The sequence below is a fragment of the Tachysurus vachellii genome, chromosome 18, assembly GCF_030014155.1.
Source record: "Tachysurus vachellii isolate PV-2020 chromosome 18, HZAU_Pvac_v1, whole genome shotgun sequence".
NCBI classification, from domain to species: domain Eukaryota; kingdom Metazoa; phylum Chordata; class Actinopteri; order Siluriformes; family Bagridae; genus Tachysurus; species Tachysurus vachellii.
The window spans coordinates 3,069,088-3,085,751 of record NC_083477.1 but is presented as its reverse complement, the minus strand read 5'-3'; the positions used below and the strand labels follow the sequence as shown (position 1 = coordinate 3,085,751).

Genomic DNA, 16,664 nt, shown 5'->3' with positions numbered 1-16,664 from the left:
GGATGACACGGGTATGTCAGAGGAATGATGGTGGTCATGGGGATGGTGGAGCAATTCGTTGGAGCTGTGATGAGGAACTTGAGTTTCTTCATTGAAACCGCTCACAATTTTACTTCCTACCTGTAAATCGTTTGAATCATCTAAACGTAAAATGACCTATTTGATGCGAGAAAAAAATAGACGAAAATCACGTCACTGTGGTTTCATCATAACCTGTCATGTATAGATACATTATGAAGTCTGAAGTCACAGAACGACCGAGTCTCGGGCAAGCTAACCTGGCTAGAACATCTCCCACTACCTCTCTTTGCCAATCTGTCCACAAAGGTGTTTCCAAGGGTGATCTAGAGTGCGTCTCAATCATCTCGCTACTGCCCCAAGTGGTGAATCGGTATATTGTGTACACGAGTCGGGACACTGCGGACAAAGGAGAACTCTGACTTACTACAAGTTCCACACGCCGTATTAATGCGTTAGCTTAATTAGAAGCGTTTCTGTCATGCTACTACAAGCAGGAGAGACGGCTAGCTGGGTCATTTTTTTTTTAAACTGGTTAAACACTTAAAAGTTGTTCAACTCAAGCAAAACTTGAGCGCTACAATAAAGACAACAAGCGACTCACATTTGTAAATGAGGTCTAAGACTTTGAGTTTGGATTGTCAACCTTTTGTTTTTTGAGCTTGGACGCTTTTTGCATTATGGGATGCTTTTTTATTTATTTAGGGAGCGAATGTTCTAATGGACAAGAAGGATTTTGTGATTGAGAGAGAGATAGAACTTGACGTGAAGTGAAGTGAAGTGACGTGACGTGACGTACGGCTAAGTACGGTGACCCGTACTCAGAATTCGTTCTCTGCGTTTAACCCATCCAAAGTGCACACACACAGCAATGAACACAAACACGCCGTGAACACACACCCGGAGCAGTGGGCAGCCATTTATGCTGCAGCGGCCGGGGAGCAGTTGGGGGGTTCGGTGCCTGAGACTCGAACCCACAACCTTAGGGTTAGGCTCTATAACCATTAGGCCACGACTTCCCCAATTGGGTATCAAATGGATACTACCTGGATACCTGGATACTAACCTGTGCCCTGACTACTGAACTAGGGAGCTGATTGAGGCGCACACATAGACACTGGACTTACAACATACCCAGAATGCAGAGTGAAACGACCCTCTTTCTGTGAAATCAGGCTTTAATGCAGCACACTGGAGTCTCTCGCCAACCTGTTTAGCCAGAAAGTCGCATCCATTCGTCAATTAGTTGGAAGTACAGTTTTAGTCATCTCAAGGCAAACAGTACTAATGTGAGGCGGATTACACCAGCGCTTTTAATACAGAGATGGCCATTGTTCCGTGTTTAAAAGGTTGGATGTAGATGCACGTTAAAATGAAGGATTTGTACATACAGCTGCTGGCAGAAACACACACACACACACACACACACACACACAAACACAGAACAAAAGGGTGACTACAATATAACAAACAAGGAAGAGATCCCAGTAAATGGAGTCCAAGGATCAGGATGGGTGATAAGACCAACGCTGTAACGTTGCACTGAACACAAATTTTGTGATTTCGAAGATTTTGTTTCTCACCGATGAGTTTGATGAGTTTGCCGTGTGATTAAATAAACTCCACAGCTAATACTAAGCTTATTTATTCCAGGATGAAATGGTAGCTGTTTGCTTGGCAATGCTGGGGTTTGAACTCACGACCTTATGATCAGTAACACAACTCTTTATGTGATGAGTTATGTGATGAAGCGCTTGGATCCTGAGTGTTAGAGCAGAGAATATCTCAATAGTCCATAACATGTGTTGCTGTTTATAGGGAACTGTTCTGTACACTCTGGATCAGGAGTGTTTGAAAATATGAAAACTGAGCAATGGTGTGTGTCTGAACAAAACGGACCAGCTGTGTGTTAACGCATCTCTCTCTCTGTCTCTCTCTCTCTCAGGCTCCTCCCCTCCCCATCTTTCTCTCCCCGCCCCCTCCACCTCCTCCTCTATGCTCAGCTCGGTGTGCGTCTCCTCTTTCAGAGGGCGCAAGGGTGGCAGCAAGTCGTGCGCTAAAGCATGCGCGAGCGCCGACATGACTTGCCCGTCGGACAGCGAGCGCATCGTGATCAACTGCGGCGGCGTGCGGCACGAGACTTACCGCAGCACGCTCCGTACGCTGCCCGGCACGCGCCTCTCCTGGCTCACCGAGCCCGACGCGTGCAGTAACTTCGACTACGACCCCAAGTCGGACGAGTTCTTCTTCGACCGGCACCCGAGCACGTTCGCCTTCATCCTCAATTACTACCGCACCGGCAAGCTGCACTGTCCCGGCGATGTGTGCGGCCCGCTCTTCGAGGAGGAGCTCGCCTTCTGGGGCATCGACGAGACGGACGTGGAGGCGTGCTGCTGGATGAACTACCGGCAGCACCGCGACGCCGAGGAGGCGCTCGATAGCTTCGAGACGCCCGAGCCGGACGCACCGGAGGACGAGGCTGTGGCGCTGGCCGGCGGCGGCGGAGGGGGCGGGGCTGACGGGGATCTCAAGCGGCTGTGCCTGCACGAGGACGGCGGCAAGAAGAGCTGGTGGAGCGTGTGGCGGCCGCGCGTCTGGGCGCTTTTCGAGGACCCGTACTCATCCAAATACGCGCGGGTGAGTGACGGATCACCGCAGACACGCGGTGTACAGTTCACTCTGAACACACACACACACACACACACACACACACACACACACACACAAAGTGGTGAACACTGAATGAATTCTGCCCTGGTGCATGAACTACTGCAGTGCTTAAATGAACAAATCTCTCTCTCTCTCTCTCTCTCTCTCTCTCTCTCTCTCTCTCTCTCTCTCTCTCTCTCTCTGTCTCTCTCTCTCCCCGTCTCTCTCAGTCTGTAATGCACTTACAGTGCTAAAAGATAAATCTCTCCAGTCTCTACTTGATTGGATTCACTCTCACACTCTTTTCACTCGTTAAGTAGTCGATTAACAATAAATCTAAAATTGTAAAAGTTTTCTAATAACCTATGCTATGTATATATACGAATATTCTGATCTAATCCAGTGCTGCATGAATGAACAGACCACCAGCCATAAAATTCACCCTTACATGCTCAAATTAACACCTAATCCAGTATGATATATGCTAATAATCAATCGTCACACATCCAGTCGTGTAGAATTATTTATCCTCTACGGTGCTGCATTATATCTCTGTGTTGAATTAACACTTGCGATGAAAGTCGGCCGCTGAAATGTACCTCGTTCCTCGTTGGATTTGTACGCTGTGTGCAAAATGTTTTTGCCCTGAATTGAAATCTCTGTTAAACTTTCTTCTACGAAGATCATATGGGCCAAAAACGCCACACTAGACATTTTAGGTGAGAAACACATATAAAGAGTGTATAAGGAGTGTATAAGGAGTGTATAAAGCATGTATAAGGCATGTATAAACTGTCTTGCTGCAGTGAGAACTTTAAACTACAGTAGGTAGAAATCACATAGACAAACAAGAACATAAATGAAGACAGAAGACACAGAGCCACAACGATGACCCTGAGCTGAGAAAGGCTAAAAAAATGACCCTATTTCACTTTTCAAACCATGTCAATTTGATGCTGCGGATTTTTTGTCCGGCTCTGAGGGTAGGTTTTACCGAGATGGAAAAAAGAGCTCGGTAAACCATTTTTGAAAAAACAAACAAACAAAAAAAAATGCTAAAAATGCATGAGCTAAAAATGCAAAACATACAAAAAACGACTATTTTCAACACGAATAGAATTTTTTTTTCTCCCTGCATTAACGTGCGACGGTTAACTCTCTGAAGACTTGCAGCGCTTGTGTCCGTCCCCACCAGCACTTTCCCACGCTTGATTAAATTTTTTTCTGCAGTGATCTTTTTTCTCGTTGTCGTTTTTGCCACTCAGCTGATTCGATCTTGTGTTGTCTTGCTCTCCGACGCTTCCTTTCTTTCACTCCAGCCGTTTTTTGGTCAGATTTAGGAGACGGCTTCGTTGTGTAGAACTATACGTCCTTCACATTTTAAGATAAAACTACACGTTTTCTCTCTGTCTCTCTCTCTGTCTCTCACACACACACTTTTTTCTCTCACACACACACATGTTCAAAGGAAATGTGTCACACACTCACAGAACTGTATAGAACTGAAAGTGACAAAAGAATCTTAAAAATGACTTCAGTTTCACTCAAAACTTGACGAATATTTATATCTTGCAATAAATAATAAACCATATGTTGTCCTAGCCCCAAATAATTCCAATAAAAGCTCCCCCAAAAAAGTCTCAGAAGCACCTACAATATACCCATATAATAAAAAACAAACCTATTTCATGAATTTGCAAATTAGGACCGCCCCCAAACCTGCACATCGTTGATAACATCTCCATCGTTGGCGGATCCATGGCCTGGATTTGCATATTAACTCTGATTGGTCTCTTCTGTCTTGTGTTTTATGACCGGAGATGTCGGCGTCGACGGCGATGTCGAGCTCTTCCAGTTTTAGAAATAATGGACACGTTCAAGGTTTAAAATCCACCAATAAGAGGACGGCATAGGATTGCGCTAAACTCCCAAGACAGCTACGAATATATTACTTAGAATGATGAAAATATTAAATGAAACGTTTATGAATGCAAAGAATTATTTGATACGATCAGGTTGAAAAAGTTTGTTTTTAAAGCCCATGCCTTTAATGGTTTAAAGGGATTTTCAATACCTCTGACATGTAGAACACACATTCTCACACAGTTTGCACCAGAATTTGGTCAAGGTTCCATTTGTTCTCCCTGAGTCCATGTACTCGTTCTCTGGGTTCTCCGGATTCCTCCCAGCGACAGGAAGTGGATCGATGACTCGGATTTTGCCTTGCGATGAACTGGTGTCACATCCCGGTGCATTCCCGTCTCAAGTCCAGCCTTCTTTCGGTCCACTTCTGTCCTGGCGTTTACTAAAGATGAATGAATGATTGCAGTAAACTAAGATAGTGTAGTTACTCGAGTGAGCATTGTAACAACAGCTGCTGGGAATTTTAAAGGATTTTTTTTAGTTTGGTGAAATTTTGGTGCATGAGATCCAGAGCCAGTATAATAAGTGTTTTAATAAGACCAGTATGTCTTAGAGTGTGTTTGGTGACGGCTTCGTCGCGTATCCTGTCTGGAAACCTTAATATTCTTGGGTTAAGATGGTGATCAGTGAAGAAAACGGACGTGTTTGTCGTACAAAACTTATTCTACCACCATTTTACGAGGCTAAAAAACCTCTCATACAGAGAACCCTTAAAGAAGCCATTTGCTTGAAGGTGTGTAGATAAAGAGAGAGGTGAAAGAGTGCTCGAGTGTGTGGAAATCCCTTCGGGAGAACAACGTACGTGGAGAACACGAGTATGTTGAGAAGTACAGATATGCGACATGCTTTTGGACGTGTTTTCCCAGGAGAGGACGAACGAGGAGATGTGTCTGAGTTACTGAGCAAACAGACTGTTGAGGAAGCAGCGGTGTCTTGAAATTGGTAACGCTAACGATAACGCTAACCGTGCTTTCATTTTTAAGCCTCGAAATAAAGACCTCTGAATAAAATCGATCCTGTACGATTCTTTAAGTTGTTTGTCGGTGAAAATCGTATCGGTTAAAATGGCGGATCCTCATGTCTCGCCGTGTACACAATGCGGATCTGAGGAAGTGTACTGTAGGTATGCCGCATGGCCTTGGCGTCTTCTTCGGTTTGGGGGCCGGACGGATCGTTCCAGTCGAGCATGAAGGAAAAGGGTTCAGTAGGTTTTGGCTTTGTGTGGCCTGCAGCAGCAGGAGTTTGAGCTCGAGTGTCTCCGTCATGCTTACTCAGCACAAGCTGTGACTCCTGCAGCCACCATCAGCTTATTCAGACACTCAGCTCTGCTCCACTGCGTTTATGAACCGTGTTTGGAACGTGGTGCCTGAGTGCCGATGCTGGAGCAGACTCTTATTTGAGTTGTTTATTGTGATCCTATGGTCCTCCACAGCAGTCCTCACTCCTTTAATTCAATGATGCATCGATCGTGCTATAAAAAATGCTATAAACTTATAATCTCCTTTTAAATGATGTCTTTATTGACTACGTCCTAATCTGCTGGGATTTCTTCTTATCATTAGAAAAGCTATGAATACTAAGCCCCGCCCCCAAACTCGACCGGCATTTGATTTATACAGATCTCTTTAGTGTTGCTTTACAGTATAGTGTTTTTAGGATAGTTTGTTTGGTTGCTAAGCAACATAACAGTCAATCATCCAGACAGAGCAGCAGCAAAAGTGTAACAGTGTAATTGCATTAATACGGTGTGTGTAGAAGTTCTAGCTTTAATGAGGATTCCAAAAGCACATGTTTTTGTATTCAGTACTCAAGCAATCTCCCTAAAGTGCTGAAGAATCAGTAGTCAGGAGCAGCTGCAGATCTTCCCATTGTCCTGAGGAAGGTGATGTTGACGTGTGCCGTGCTTTATTAGTGCGCTGAAGAACGAGTACAGAGTGTCACACACTGCGCTACTAATCATCACTTACAACCTCCATGCCCTCTCTTTCTCTCTCTCACTCTCTCTATCTTCCCCCCCTCTTTCTGTCACTATTTGTCTTTTTCTCTCGTTCTTAGTACTGCTGTCACTCTCTCTTGTGTCCTTTTTGCTTATCTATCTATCTATCTATCTATCTATCTATCTATCTATCTATCTATCTATCTATCTATCTATCCAGTGCATAATTAATCAGCAATTTAACCCTGTGCCCTCTCTTCTCTCTCTCTCTCTCTCTCTCTCTCTCTCTCTCTCTCTCTTTTTCTCTCTCCTCCTGTGCTATAGCGTAACACTGCGGTGGCTCATACTAGCTGACTGCGCGCTGATTTCTGCTGCAGCACAGAAGCACAGTATAGAAAGGGGGGTTGAAGAGAGACTGTGGACTCTGTGTGTGTGTGTGTGTGTGTGCGGTGTTTGTGTGTGTGCGTGTTTGTGTGTGAGACAGTGTTAATGCACAAACACACTCTTTATATTATCTATTAAAAGTCAGGGTTTCTTGTCATTTTTATTTTTTAGTCAGTGCCTGCATTTGTGTGTGTGTGTGTGTGTGTGTGTGTGTGTGTGTGTGTATTCTTTGACAGATTTAACTGTAGTGCTGTAGTAACCAGTGCACATGATCTTAATTTCGCATTACACTTTCCCCGCGGTTGAACACACACACACACACACACACACACACACACACACACACACACACACACACACACACACTGCGGCTGTGCTAGCTCTCACCCCCCCACACGACCTCACGGACGCACGGAACGGATGCGGTGCATTTCATTAAGAGGCACTTGCTCATGAGCCATAAGTCAAGCGGACCCTTCTCTAGGGGAAAGGGGGGTTGTTTCTGGTGGGCTATGGGGGGGGGGGGTGACTTGGGATTGTGAGATTGCATTACTAAAATCAGCACTGAAGCACTTCTCTGTCCGTACGCTCTTTGGGTTCATCTCTGTTCTTCCTGCGTTTCAGCTCTTCTGTGTGTTTTGCTGTGAAAGCAGGGTGTTTAATTATCCTGATGCTGCAGCACTCTGCATCTGACCCACATGCTAAACTGCCAGTCGGTTTATTAGAGCGTAGATCATATAGCGCACAGTATGACCAGGAAACCTGCTGATTGGTCAATGACCAGGAAAAAAAAAGTTGGTCTTCACCTTATGGAAAAAAAAACACATTGAATCTAGGATTAGTTCATGATCAGAACGTTAAAATACACGGCCTCAGGGAAACAGCCGTGATGCTGAATTCTCAGGTCTGATTGGTCAGAAAGTGAAAGTAGTGCCTGCGAATCACCGGTGCGTATCTAAGCGCATGTTCAGAAACGGTATTGTTTCTATAGTAACAGCTCGTGTGTATGGACTTGTATTATAGTAAAGATATTTAATAGTGTGGTATTTAACAAACATATCTAAGATCGTTTATGGGATTTTGTGTCTTTATAACTTGCAGAGTTCCTTCTGAGTTTTTCCCATAAAATCCTTAAAATTAGACGATATATTTTTCTTGAGTTCGCTTGATGTTTCGCAAAATCACATGATCCTGGAGGGATCGGGACATTCAGCATTTATGGAAGGAGTCTCCGTTGTCGATGCTTTGTAATTCTTGTAAGTCTAACTGTCATTTATCCATCACAGGAAAGTCTCCAATACGTTTGTTCGAACGTTCTGTAAAATAATAAATATTTATTCAGTGTGTTAACTGAATAAAGTCTCCATCACACTCCGGTCTCTGTAACAGCAAAAACCCCACGAGTTTCCCCATTCGTTACATAACAAAGCATTGTGATTTGTATTAGTGCTCATTTGCATACTGCATTTCAGCGACTGTTGTCCTAACGATATCTTGTGCACTCGTAATCTCACGGAATTTTTTATTTTGAGTTTGTGCTAAATTTATCAGAAATAAAATCACACTGATTTCAAAAAACTTGAGAATTGAGAAAGCTTTTACTTTTAAAGCAAACAAAACAGACCTTCATCCCTCTATTTGCATTCCTCATTATTTTCCTCATGATCAACCACAGGTTTTAAAAGAAGTGATCAGCAGCAAATGAGCCACCATTAAAACAATGCAGCGTAATGTTTTATTACCCACTTTTCTTGTCCTGTTCTGCTGCGCGAGCACTTTCTTCAGCGATTAGATGTTCGCGGCACGATTGAAGTTCCAAAGCAGGTATTTATTTTCCTTCAGTGCAGAAATCGGCTAAGACGAATGGGAATTTGCTGAACAGGCTGTAGGGCCGGTGAACGATCAACCACCAGTCGTTCACGCACAAAAGCCCACCCCCTTTTTTTTTGCCATGCCTGAACAAACATTCGATGGACTACAGAAACGCACTCGCAGCGTTTCTTAGCAACAGCCCAGAGTCAAAATAAACCCGGTATACATTATTCTTAGAAAGCCGCTTTGTTCCCGCTGCCAAATTTCTCTCGTGGGGTAAAAAGCCATTAATTAGCGTCAGTCCTCTGCAGTTCACCTTGGGTTGGCTTTGCAAGCTAAATCGTGGTTTCACTGAGTCTGGGAGTCTGTAAGGTCTCACAAATTTTATGCAAGATCTAAAGTCAAGTGTAAGTCACACTACTTGTATGCTCAGAAGCATAAAAGAAGAGCAGTTGCTTAAGATGCCAGAAGCGAGTCTCGCCATTTCGTATTTTCTCGTAATCAGTGAATACATGGATTTCTAGGTTTAATGTGAGTAAAACACTGCAGCTTAATGTTTTATTAGCCTGTGTGTGTGTGTGTGTGTGTGTGTTGTAGTCTAGAGTACTCCTGCTTTCCCTACTCCCAGCTAGAGCGAGCCATCAGTGACGCTGTCCAGGGTGCTGAAATCAGCATTCTTTCTCATACTCATTTCTAGTTGTTGTTCTTTTCTCACTCACTCTCTCTCACTCATCTTCTACCGCTTATCCGAACTACCTCGGGTCACGGGTTAGATCTCAGGCGTCATCGGGCATCAAGGCAGGATACACCCTGGACGGAGTGCCAACCCATCGCAGGGCACACACACACACTCATTCACTCACACAATCACACACTACGGACTAGGTTTGTCTTTTAAATTTTTTTAGTTGTTCGATTTATGGGGTGGACAGTGGTTAAGGCTGTGTGTTGTTGTTGGATCTGGGTTCAAGCCCCTGCACTGCAAAGCTGCCATTGTTGGGCCCTTGAGCAAGGCCCTTATCCCTTACTGCTTCAGGGGTGCTATATCATGTCTGATCCTGCACTCAGACTTCAGACTCCAAAGTTGGGATATGTGAAGAATGAATTTCACTGTGCTGTAATGTGTATGGGACAAAAATAAAGGCTTCTATTCTTTATTAAGGGGATCACCTTAATCATCCTTTAGGTGGTCACTGAGATAGCTGGGGTTGTTGGGGTGCTGGGGCACCAGGGGATCACTGGGGATGGTGGGGTCTTTAAGGACACTGTGGTCATGCAGTCTTTTATATAATATCGATTTACAGATTGTAACTTTCAGAAGTTAATTCTATCAAACTTGCATATCTTAGAAAAACTCAGAATATATTTTTATTGAGAATACGGTGGATGGTTGGGAAGTGAGGGATGCTGTGGTTGGTGGGGAGGATTGGGGGCACTAGGAGTTTAGGGGCAGCAGACTGAGCTGTGAATGCTGTGGAACATGAGGCTACTGGTTCAGATACTGGTGACTAGGTGGACACGGAGGATGCTGGTGGATTGGAAATACTAGGGATGCTGTGATCACTGGGATACTGGAAATGTTGTGATATTGGTTATCACTGGGATACTGAGTATGTTGTGAATCGTTGGAGACTGGGAATACAAGATAGTAGAGATGTAAGGGATATTAAGAAGTCTGAGGATACTGCAAACACCTGGGATGCTGGGAGCACTGGGGATGCTAAGGACACACCAGATACTGGGAACACTAGGGATTTTAGGGGTAATGGGAACACTGGGGGAACTAGGGATGTCAGGAGCATTGGAGATGCATTGAAATTGGGAATGATGGGGATGCAAGGAGTATTGGTGATGATGGGCCATTGATGATTCTGGTTATAATGGGGATGGAAGGAGTTACTGGGGATGTTGAGTAGATTATGGGGACACTGGGCTTGTGTCCCCAACATATTTTTCTATTGTTCACTAGAAAAATACCACCTTACCGCCACCAGTAAAGGCTCTAACTGTTGTTATAATGTTTGATGTAATAACAGCCTTACGCTAAGTGTATACGAGTTGATGGGTTATTTTGACTGATTTTATGATGTTATAAAATATTTTCTAAAATATATCCTATAAAGCACAGCAGAGTGAAAAGCAGCACACATTGGAAACCTACCGTAATGTGTTCATTATGTGTTTTTTTTTCAGTCTAATGAGTTCATCAATTTGTGAAGAAGAAGAAGAAAAAAAACAGATTTGGGCTGGCGAGTGAAATTCAGTGATGTTAAATTGTACACATTAAGTGATGTTCTAATGTAATGTAATAGTACACCTTAATAGCATTTTATTAGGATATAAAGAGGCCCAGAGATCTTAAACACTCCGTAGTGACTCACAAGTCAGGCAGAATCCAATACAAGAGACAGTGGCTTTACTCGGTGGTTCGTCTGGGAATCTTGCGACTTTGGACTTGCAGAGCGGGTCCACATGCAGAACGAGGTCCAGCACACGAACCCTGCTTTTAGGAGTTTGCTCGTGCACTTGATTTAAATCCAGCCGGAGTATCTTGCAACATATTTTTTTTGATAATCTTAATTTTTGGCAAACGTTTTCCTAGGATCATAAATGAGGAAATCATTTTACTTTTTATAGTCAAAAGTCATTTCTGCAGAGTTTATATCATTAAACACTCATCTTTGGCCGTTCCCTCTAAGGACATGACCCCAAAACACCTGAATGAGGTGGAGCTTTCTGAATTGATAGGACTTGTGAGGTTATCCTGAGCAGATTTTATTGAAGTGTAAATATTATAAAATTTTCACTCCCATGGATTATCTATAGGTCCCGGGAAATAAAACCCTTTTGCTCTGAAACCCGTCTGGCCATTGGCTTTTTGCCAAGTGTCCGAACCCTGCATTATAAACGGCTTGGCTCCCGCTGTGCTGCTGCCCTCAAGGTGTTTGGAAACATTAAGTGACACTGAGTGGTGAACACTGGCGCTGAAAATAAGAGCTTTGCGTCACAGCCCTGGGCTTTTTTCACTTAAAAACAGTGCTACGACCGAGTCGCATTGTCTTTTACTTTATCAGTGACATTTGTTTTATTTATTTCCAACCCAGAGGATGTGTTACATCACACCGTTATTTCCTTTTATACCTGGGAAACGACAGAGTGGTTTGGAAAAAAAAGGTGGATTTTTTTCTCTAATTCTGGAATAGAAGCAATTCCAATATAACATTCTAACATTCTAATTGGAGAATATGAGCAGTTCTAGAATTTTCTTTTTAGCCCCCTTACTTATGAGTCTAGAATTAATTTAGCTAACATTCTAATACAAATCCCACAGTAACATTCTGGGTTCATTCATTTTCATCGGGCATCAAGGCAGGATACACCCTGGACGGAGTGCCAACCCATCGCAGGGCACACACACACTCATTCACTCACACAATCACACACTACGGACAATTTCCCAGAGATGCCAATCAACCTACCATGCATGTCTTTGGACCCGGGGAGGAAACCGGAGTATTTCCTCGGAGGAAACCCCCGAGGCACAGGGAGAACATGCAAACTCCACACACACAAGGCGGAGGCAGGAATCGAACCCCGACCCTGGAGGTGTGAGGTGAACGTGCTAACCACTAAGTCACCGTGCCCCCCTACATTCTAGGTTCTATCGCTTAATTCTAGAAAACAAGCCAAATCACATCCTCTAGCCTCTAGTCCTCTAATTCTAGAATAATTTAAGGTTCTGACATTTGGATTTTAGAGTACCAGCAATTCTAATTTTAATTCTAGGATATGAGCAGGTCTAAGATAACATTTTGGCTTCCGATATTCTAATTCTAGGATAATTTAAGGTTCTAACATTTGAATTCTAGAACATGAGTAAATCTAGAATAGCTTTCTAGCCTTAACCTTCTAATTCTACAGCTGACTCTGTGCCTGTGTCTCTTCGGGCTTAATCACGACGCTGTCTGCATTTACGGTACACAAGCATACGCGGGTTTCTCGTCGTGGTGCATCCGCAGTTGACGTATCGATGCGAAGGAGTGCGATCCCTCGCCGCATCGCCTCTCTCTCCCCTAACTTCACCTACTAGCGTCTAAATATAGTGGGGCCGATTAGCAGGGGGATATGGGGCGAGAACACCGAATTCTCCTATCATTCTGCGACACACACACACACAGGTCTCTTACACTCCCCCTCCCCCTCCACGTCCTCCTCCACCCCTCCCCCTCTGCGTTTTAGGGAGCGTGGCTTGTTAACATGGTGGATGCAGCAGATTTTAATGCGCACTGTTCCTTGTGTCACCTCTCTGAGAAGTGGGCATGCGTGAAGGTGCGAGGCAACTGTCCACTGCGCAGAAGGCTACAGGACTCCGTTTATCACTGCAGGTGTTAATGTAGGTGTAGCTTTGCTGTGTGTTGAGTCAACACCTACAGCGGTGAATGAAGTCCTGCAGTGTTTCAGTAGAATCCATTCCTGTGCTTTGATGCTGTATTGCAGCGGACCATCAGGACACCATCAGGCTTTTCCCTTCTCGCGTTCAGTTTTTTTTGCAGACCATTGTCGGAACCCCTCATACTCCCACGCCGATTTATCGACGCGGCAGTCAAAAATTTCATTCCGTCGCTGGCAGGCTGGCCGATTCCACCGCTGATAGGCTATTACTGTAAAATTGGCTGCGCTACATTTCTTATGAGGGAGAGCTCATGCTGCCAACAGCCTGTAAACTGAACCTGTACAATTAAATGCAGGCCAAAACCACACAACATCTATCTTCCTTCCCTTTTTCCTTCCGCCTTCTATCTATCTCGCTCTCTCACTCGCTCAGTTCTTCATCTAGCTAAAACTGGAAAAGAGCAGTCTCATTTCCCAGCGGTCTCTGCGGGCCCCGGAACAGCAATCCACAATCCCGATTCCCACACGGCTCCCTGCTCCCTATACACGTGCACTACATAGGGTGTACAATAATGACTTCCACACTCTATTTGGTGGACTGCGGATCCAATTAGGAGCCATTTATAGCTACTTGCTCCTTGTAGAGTCATTTAGAGTTTTATTCCATGTGTCAAAGTTGGCTGTAGATTTTACGGTACATTAGAGGAACGTTTAAAATGCTGCTGAGGGAACGAGCTCCTGTAGTGCAAAACGAGAGGAACGAGTTTTTGTGGATGCTCTATAACAATAAACGGAATACACGCTAGTTCTGAAAGGAACAACTCAAGTGGTGCAACGAACCACTTTGGTTTGTGATGTTAGAGAAAAATCGACAATTCTGATCTTAATTAGGCAAAAAAACGAAACATTTCTGAAATCTGAATATTTCTGTATCAATTTAACATTAAACGTTAAGATATTAACACAAAATTCTGATCTAGCGAGAAAAACTCGTAATTCCTACGTGTAAACTAGGGACAATCCCCTCAAGCTCGAGTTCACCTTCAAGTGATGTCAAATCAACATGGCTGCTCGCAGCACCAACATTAAACGTTCTAATCTTTACTTTTAAACGAGTCATGCCGTGTATACTAGTTTCTATAATAGATCACTAATGTTCATTAGCCTGTAATAATCACAACACAGGTCTCGGGTTTGAGAGGAAAATAAACATTTCATGAATGTGCCCATGGATTAGGGCTGGGCGATATGGCTGAAAACTGTATCACGATATCAGTGTTTCATATCGGTCGATATCGATAATTATTGATATTTTTTATGACCTATTTAAAATAAGGACCAGGAGAAAAATATATAACATTTAAACCTTTTTATTTTAAACTTAACCTTCCTCTGATCGTAATCCCCTCAGTTATTAAGACAGAAATGTCAACAAGCAGGAAAACTCTAATAATTATAATGTAAACATGTCTAAAGTCACAGTGAAGACTTAACAATTATCTCTTAACATTTAAGGTGCAAAATGAAAGAAAATGTAAGGAATGTTTAATAAAGTGTAATAAAATAGTGCAAAGTTTTAAATATAAACAGAGAGAAACGGTCTTGCATAATGTGCAGAAGACGTTGGTGTGACTACGGTCAGACTTATAATATCCAAAAAACGAGCTGACTTTTCCTCTTTTATTTACAATTTCCTCGCTCGCTCGCTGCGGCTCATTTTCTGCTCATCAGTCGCCGGTTACTGAAGAGGAATCCAGCAGACCGGCACGAGACGACGATATGGCGCAACCAAACTGATACTGTTACATGATTGGCTGTTAGCGTGTCACTCCCTACGTTGCTAGGTTACCAGAGAGTGAGTACCTTTGTTACCTCTGCTTCGCAACCTCTGTTTTCTATCGACGAAGAATAAAAAATATCAAACGTTTTATCTAACACATTTTTTATTGATATCGATCACGTGTCTATCGCGATACATATCGTTATCCTTTTATCGCCCAGCCCTACCAAGGATTTTCTATTTTACTCCGTAGCTCAAACACGCAAAGGATGATGAAGTCCGAGTTCTTTATTTAAAATGTTTAAAAATCAACTTTATTTTCTTTTCAGTAAAACTAGCTAATTATGGACCAAGGATGCAGAAGTGGGCAGACAGCGCTTTCCCTTTTACGCTACGTTCACACATAGAGTGTTTTTATCTCTGCAAGTCCCCGGTCGCGGTACTGTGAAGTTGCCAGGAGGCGCTCCAAATATTGGTTGCCATAGTAACAACGTTTATCCGCTTAGTGGCACGACTAGCAATTCAAATGAGCTAAAGTGAAACGTTCTGGCGGGAGACTCGTTGTTTGTATATACAAATAAATGGACACGCTCACATCTAGTCGCCAACGGTTGCCGTCACCTGAAATCAGTTCTTCAACTCTCGTTAGAAAACAAGCGAACACTTGCTTTCCTGAGACTGTGCGTGAATGTAGCGTAAAGCAGTTATGCCTTCGCCTTCCCTGGGTTAGTATCTGTCACATGATTGGATGGATGGGAATTGATTAGGGAGGAAATTAGGGGAAGGGGCGTCGGGCATTGGGGGTTGGGAGGTTGATGGATGAAGGAGGGAGATAATTAGTTGCACTTTTCACCGAAATTGCCGGCGTGATCGATAAGAGAAAAGACGAGAAGAAACGCAAAGCTGATAAAGGAGTGAGAATAATATCTGTAGAAACGCTGATAAGTTTATCATCGAGCACAAACCACGTCTGCATTCTGATCGAACGTGATGTAGGGAGAGAATGTTCAGAGAGAGAGAGAGAGAAAGAGAGAGAGAGAGAGACAGAGACAGAGAGACAGAGAGAGAGTCATTGGGCAGGATTTGGTGCTAAAAAGCATGTAATCCAGTCGATGAAAACAGGAAGGAGAGAAACCCAATCTCAGAGAATTAAAGTATAGGACACGAAGAAGTTTTTTTTTTTTTTTTTGCACAGAAGACATTCAGGTTCAACAGCCAGGAAAAGATGAAACGTTTACTTTACTTCTTATTTCGTGTGTGTGTTTAATCGTACCTTGATGCTGAAATTAGAAGAGAGAGAAAGAGAAAGACAGAGAACCAGAATCACACCGAGACATCATGTGACTGATAACAGATCAGATTCGGGAGCGTGCAGGTTTCTGTAAACTCTGTAAAAGCTGAATGTTCCACACACAACCGTCATATAACTCTCTCTCTTACTACACGCAGTCACGTGACGATTATAATAATTTCCCCACAAATGCAGATGCATAAACACAACACGGTTCTCATCGGAAACGTTGATAGATAGACGATGATTACAGTCGGAATCTCAGCCATTTTCCTGGCTTGTCGTTGTGTTATATAATAATGTTAGTTACCATGTCATGTTTTAGTTAAAATTGTGGGCAAGTAGCTCAGTACACCGGGAATAAAGCCTGTTGTGTCCACGTGATTGAACTCAGTAACACGAGCTTGATGGTTAGCACGTTCGCCTCACACCTCCAGGGTCGGGGTTCGATTCCCGCCTCCACCTTGTGTGTGTGGAGT

General features: G+C 43.5%; 1 protein-coding gene across 5 annotated transcripts in view; it reads left to right on the top strand.

The window, feature by feature from the left end:
- Positions 1-16,664, top strand: part of kcnc3a (potassium voltage-gated channel, Shaw-related subfamily, member 3a) — a 94,879-nt gene that overhangs the window by 15,454 nt on the left and 62,761 nt on the right. For all 5 annotated transcript variants that reach the window (XR_009649948.1, XR_009649947.1, XR_009649949.1 and 2 more), the window contains one exon: positions 1,964-2,655. Coding sequence is in view for 2 of the 5 variants with exons in the window: in XM_060893124.1 (XP_060749107.1) it covers positions 2,014-2,655 (642 nt within the window). In the remaining 3 variants the exon portion in view is untranslated. The remainder of the gene's footprint in view (positions 1-1,963; positions 2,656-16,664) is intronic.